Below are 5,847 nucleotides of genomic sequence, written 5' to 3' on the forward strand. Positions count from 1 at the left end.
TAGGCACACTTAGAGCGAGAGCACTCGTGCGCCTGGTGTAGAAGGAATGTCCAGACTATAAAAATCACAGCTTTTTTTGCAAAGAGGGCAAGAAAGGATGACAGTGAGAGTGACAGGTAATATCTGTGTCTGATAATTGCATAGTCTATATATAATTTGGAAGAGGTTTAAAATTGAATAATTCTCAGCCACAGTCTGGAAGAAAATGATGGCCCCCAAAAAAAATTAAATAAAAAGAATGAACAACCAAATATTAACAACGAGGAAAATTCATAAATGTAACATTTATTGTCAATATTGGGCTTGCGGATCATGTGGGTACTAGGGTACTCTTTGCTGTGTGCGGATGACCATGTCGGTCAGCCACCACCGAAGACCAATTTTGACCCAGGAAAAACCCTGTAAACGTACCCATAAACAACATTTAAAAGCTGGATTCTCACCACAGGGGGGCTTTAGGGAAATAGCTTTACAGTAGCAGTATTTAAAGACTCTAGATTATGTTCTCTTTTACGTCCTGCAAGGAAACAGGTGTGTTTTATCTCTTTCCTGACTAACTCCTGCTCTTCCCTCTTCCCTCTCTCAGACCAGACGGAGGTGGAGTGCAGCCCGAGCTCGGAGAACTCAGAGCAACACAACCTGCTGGAGCAGCTTCAGTCTCGGTACCGGCAGATGGAGGAGCGCATCACCTGCCCCATCTGCATCGACAACCACATCAAGCTGGTGTTCCAGTGCGGGCACGCCTCCTGCATCGACTGCAGCGCCGCGCTCAAGACCTGCCCCATCTGCCGGCAGACCATCCGCGAGCGCATTCAGCTCTTCGTCTGACCCGGGCTTCGTCTGACCTGAGCTTCATCTGTCCCCGAGGAGTCGATTCAGAATCAGCCATGGATGCGTGAGAATCCATTCTGGAGGATTTGGACCTTGTGTTTCCGAGTAGCATGAGGACGTCTGCTGCTCCGACTGGCTAAACATCTGTAACTACAGTATTATGGAGCGAAGAGTGAAGCGAGATATAAAGTCAGAATTGCGAGATACAAAGTTACCTTTTTTATCCTGTGGCGGAAACAGGCTTCCATACAATTCTGACTTTTCTCGCAACCGCAAATTTATATCTCGCAATTATTACTTTTTTCTCCGAAAAATGAGAAACAAACTCGCAATCCTGACTTTTCTCGCAATTGGGAATTGTATAACTGATTATAATTATGACAATTTTAACTCCCAATTGCGGGAAAAGTCAGAATTGCAAATTTTATATCTCACAATTCGGACTTTATAAATCGCAATTGCGAGTTTGTATCTCACATTTCTAAGAAAAAAGTAATAATTGTGAGATATAAATTCGTAGTTGCGATATACGCCATCATTTAGGATGCGACTGAAAATCATCCATGGTCGTGTGAAATTCCATTCTGGAGAATTCGGACCTTGTGTTTCCGAGTAGCATGAGGACGTCTGCTGCTCCGACTGGCTAAACATCTCTAACTACAGTATTATGGAGTGAAGAGAAGTTCACTGGCTCATGGGAGATCACCTGATATTCTCCACATACCCAGCATGCAACGTTCTGTGAGCTGACACGCAATACCTGGGCCATATTTTACTCTAAAATCCGAAGAAAGAATATTAAAGATATTTCGCCTTATTTTATTTTTTGTGACGTTTTCATCATCGATTCGCATTACTTTAAGTGTTTATGCATACATGCTATCATCTAAATGAAACATTGGTAACACTTTACAATAAAAGGTTCATTAGTTAACATTAGTTAGTGCGTTAAGCAACATGAATTAACAATGAGCAATACATTTGTTACTGTATTAGTTAATGTTAGTTAATACAAATACAACTGTTCATTGTTTGTTCATGTTAGTTCACAGTGCATTAACTAATGTTAACTAATACAACCTTTGATTTTAATAATGTATTAGTAAATGTTGAAATTAATATGAACTAAGATTAATAAATGCTGAAGAAGTATTGTTTATTCTTAGTTCATGCTAACTTAGGTAGTTAACTAATTAACTTTATTGTAAAGTGTTACCGGAACATTATTGCATTTACAATGAATATAATTCTCCTTGAAACATGTGATTCTGGGGTGAAATATGGCCAGATCTGATCCAGCACTCATCAGTCCCTGAGAACGCCGTGTTTGTGCCGTTGTGTCGGAGAGCCGTGTTGTACAGATGCCTGTACCGTACCCGATCTAGGATTTACTCGAGCAAAGATATACATACTGCATGCTGGTGAGCATATTATCTACATCATATGTTGTGTCACAGAGGACATTTGTAGTGTTATAAGTACAGACGACCTGTAATTTCTACCCGTGTGTGATTATGGCTCTGTGTCTGTGTGACTGAAAAGGCGTTCAAGGCCGATAAAAGTAGATTAAACTGTGTCAGCAGAGGTGCTGAATGCTTCACAATACTAGCAGTTGTTTCATTTTCTCAGGTTCATGCAAGTCCGTTCGACTCAGAGTGCAAGACGCCTCCCTCTGTAAACTTTACAAACGTTCGGCCTTATCCACTGGCATTGCATGACATTATATGAAGTATTTATTAGCCTCATAAACCAGATCTCCCACTGTAATGCTTTGCCTAAATGTGTTCTGGGATTGAAATCACTTGTTTTGAGCATCACAGTGAATTGGAAACTCCTAGGATTTAAAGAGAACGTTCATCACTGCTGTCATTATTTCCTCACCCTCACATCTTTTGTTTTTCCATGCAATACAAAGTAGGCTAGATTGTTTTTTGTTTTTTTTAAAGAGTCGTCATACACTGTAGCTCTGATGTCAGTCGAGCTTCAAAAAAGAACCATAAAATCAAAAATAGTCCATGCTTTTACTCCCAAGTAATCCAAGGTCATGTGTGAGAAACTATGGAAGCTTGTTTCCACCAGGAATACAGAAATAATAAAGGTAATTGTGACATTTTATCTCGCGATTTATTACTTTTTTCTCTGAAATGTGAGAAACTCGCAATTTCCAATTTGCAAGATATAATCTCTCAATTGTATGGAAGCTTGTTTACGCCACAGAATAAATAAAGCTTCCATACAATTCAGACTTTTCTCGCAAACCACATCTGTATATCTCGCAATTCTGACTTTCTCGCAATTGTATAACTTATTATAATTATAACAATTTTAACTCCCAATTGCGAGAAAAGTCAGAATTGCAAATTTTATATCTCGTAATTCGGACTTTAGAAATCGCAATTGCGAGTTTGTATCACATTTCAGAGAAAAAAACTAAGTAATAATTGCGAGACATAGATTTCGCAGTTGCGAGAAAAGTGAGTTTATACTTCGTAATTTGAATTTATAAAGTCAGAATTGTGAGATAAAAAGTTGCAATTTCCAGTTTTGTTTTTTATTTTTTATTCTTTTAATTTTTATTCCGTGGCAGAACGGAAACGTCCGTAGACATACCGACGTATTGGGATCACGCCAGGGAGCCTATCATCTTCAAGCGCAACAGAAAGATTGCAAGAATGCAAGATTTGCATCTCGCGCTCCGCCTCGCAGTGCGAGTATAAATAGGAAGCGAATGCAAGCACCATTTGTTTCCCGGGCTCTGCCAAGGGAAAGACACAGGCTCACCGCAGGGAGCCATACCGTGGAAGAATACACATATGGGATCGCCGTAGGGATCACAACATGGGACCCAGCCTAGCACAGGTTCCACCAATGCATGCTAGTGTTAGGCATGCCGAGGGGTGTGGAGGAACTCAACAGGGTTCGGCTAACGGGGAACTCACCCGGAGCAGAAATGTCGCACGTAAGCGAGCACACTGGGGGATACTGGCTGGACAAGAAGGCTATAAAACCTATGGTGCGTCTTGGGATTGGTACACCAAGTCGATGGCATCCACTATTCAGTGGGCCAAAGAGCATGCGAGAGAGAAAGCATATGCGCAATTTAATATATATAATATAATATATATTTTTATTTTATCATTATATATATAATTTATACAAAACTGTTTTGAGCATGTGCTCCCGCGTGCACTATTTTGATCACAACACATTTTCCCTTCAGTACTCTTCTTGCACAGTAGTCTTCCTTCATAACTCATACTGAGAAGGATATATTTGTGTAAATAGTTGTGCAACACTGCATGGTGACCACAGCATGCCTAGACACTTGGTCTAGGGGCAGGGGTGTCAAACTCAGTTCCTGGAGGGCCACAGCCCTGCAGAGTTTAGCTTCAACCCTAATTAAACACACCTGATCAGCTAATCAAGTCCTTCAGGCTTATTTGAAATATGCAGGTGTGTGTGTGTTGAAGCAGGGTTGGAACAAAACTGTGTAGGGCTGTGGCCCTCCAGGAACTGAGTTTGACACCTGTGGTCTAGGGGAACTCCGGCCCGTAGAATGAAGAGTCTGGTTCAGCCAGAGATGCTGTTCCTGGACCACAAGAGTGGACATCGCCCGACCGAATGAACATGCGGCAACCTTCGTCGCTCGGAGGGCGAAGCCAGTTGCCGTACAGAGCTCAGCCATGAACTCTCGGTCAGGGCTACACTCGTGCATGTCTATGAGTGCTTTGGCCTGATGGACCTGCAGCAACACCATGGCATGCTGGGAGGAGGCAGCCTGTCCACTGGCTCTGTAAGCCTTGCCTGTGAGAGCGGATGAGATCTTACAAGCCTATGATGGGAGACACGGATCACCCTTCCAGGAGGAAGCAGTCGCCGGATACATTTGCATCACGACCGACTACTCAACCGGAGGATTATTCACGTACCCTTGGGCCGAACTACCGTCAAGGGTAGTGAGGGGGAGCTCTGTTTTGGGAAGGAAAAGGTACTTCTGGAAAGAAAGGCACTGGGGCTGTGTGCTGAGGACCAGCACGGTCCGTCCCGAGATTTCCAATTATCCGGCCTCGAGGGTTCGGGACACGGTGGAGGGGTCCAGTCGAGCCCCACACTCTCAGCGGCCTGGGAAAGCATAGCCATCAATTCTGAATCAGCCTCGAGCAACGCAACTCTCCCTGAAGGAGTCTTCATCTCCAGACTCAAGCTCACCCTCCGATTCTGCGATAGACATCTGGTCAGCAGGGGGAGCCCCGAATGAAACGACTGGCTGGTTATGAGAGGAGATTCACCGGAAGCTCCACGGCTTGCAGTGTGTGAGAGGAGTGAGGGGCCCACAGGGATTGGGTACCGGGCAGGGAAGCACTCACTGTGATCCTCAGATCACCTTGGCTAGTCGTCGAACTCGCCCTCTTTTGGGGTTGGCTAAAGAGGCACTAGATCGAGGCATAGGGTTAGGGTAAGGGGGACTCCTCCTCATTTGAGGTATAGGAGTCTCGACCATAGCACAGAGATCGTCATGTTCCCGCAATGAATGCCCAGACACACGATGCAATGTTCGTGAGCGTCAGCCTGTGCCAGGGAACGACCGCATCCAGAAACACACCGGTGATATGACATCTTGAAAAAGACACACCCGTGTTTGCTCTCTCATTAATTATCTCTCTCAGTGCCGAAACACTGACAGGGGATGGTGCAGCCATGAAGCACTCATTCACTGTTTAGAAAAACGGTAACCTCGGTAAAGGCGCTCTCTAACCAACCAACACAATGCTGTGAAAATGAAAAAGTAGCTCGCGACCACCGCTATTCTCTCGCTGTCACACCGAAACTGGAGGAGAGGCTTCTTCCCAAAGAACAGTCGACACACACACACACACACACTCGTTGAACTCTGTTTCAACCAGGGCTGCACGATTAATCGGAATGAAACCGCACGCGATTTGGCAAAGACTGCGATTGTTTTATGTGCAGCTTGTCAGTGAAGTACGGCTCTGAGCTCAGTAGTAAATAGTCCAT

The 5,847-nt window shown here is 44.0% G+C and overlaps 1 protein-coding gene across 3 annotated transcripts in view; it reads left to right on the forward strand.

Moving 5' to 3' along the window:
- The window catches only part of mib2 (MIB E3 ubiquitin protein ligase 2), a 100,302-nt gene extending 97,709 nt beyond the window's left edge, over window positions 1–2,593 (forward strand). For all 3 annotated transcript variants that reach the window (XM_081348144.1, XM_081348143.1, XM_081348145.1), the window contains one exon: window positions 587–2,593. In XM_081348144.1, the coding sequence (XP_081204270.1) occupies window positions 587–828 (242 nt within the window). In that variant the 3' untranslated portion in view covers window positions 829–2,593. The remainder of the gene's footprint in view (window positions 1–586) is intronic.
- Window positions 2,594–5,847: the final 3,254 nt, after the last annotated feature.

The sequence above is a fragment of the Scardinius erythrophthalmus genome (assembly GCF_964197995.2).
Source record: "Scardinius erythrophthalmus genome assembly, chromosome: 20".
Lineage (NCBI taxonomy): Eukaryota > Metazoa > Chordata > Actinopteri > Cypriniformes > Leuciscidae > Scardinius > Scardinius erythrophthalmus.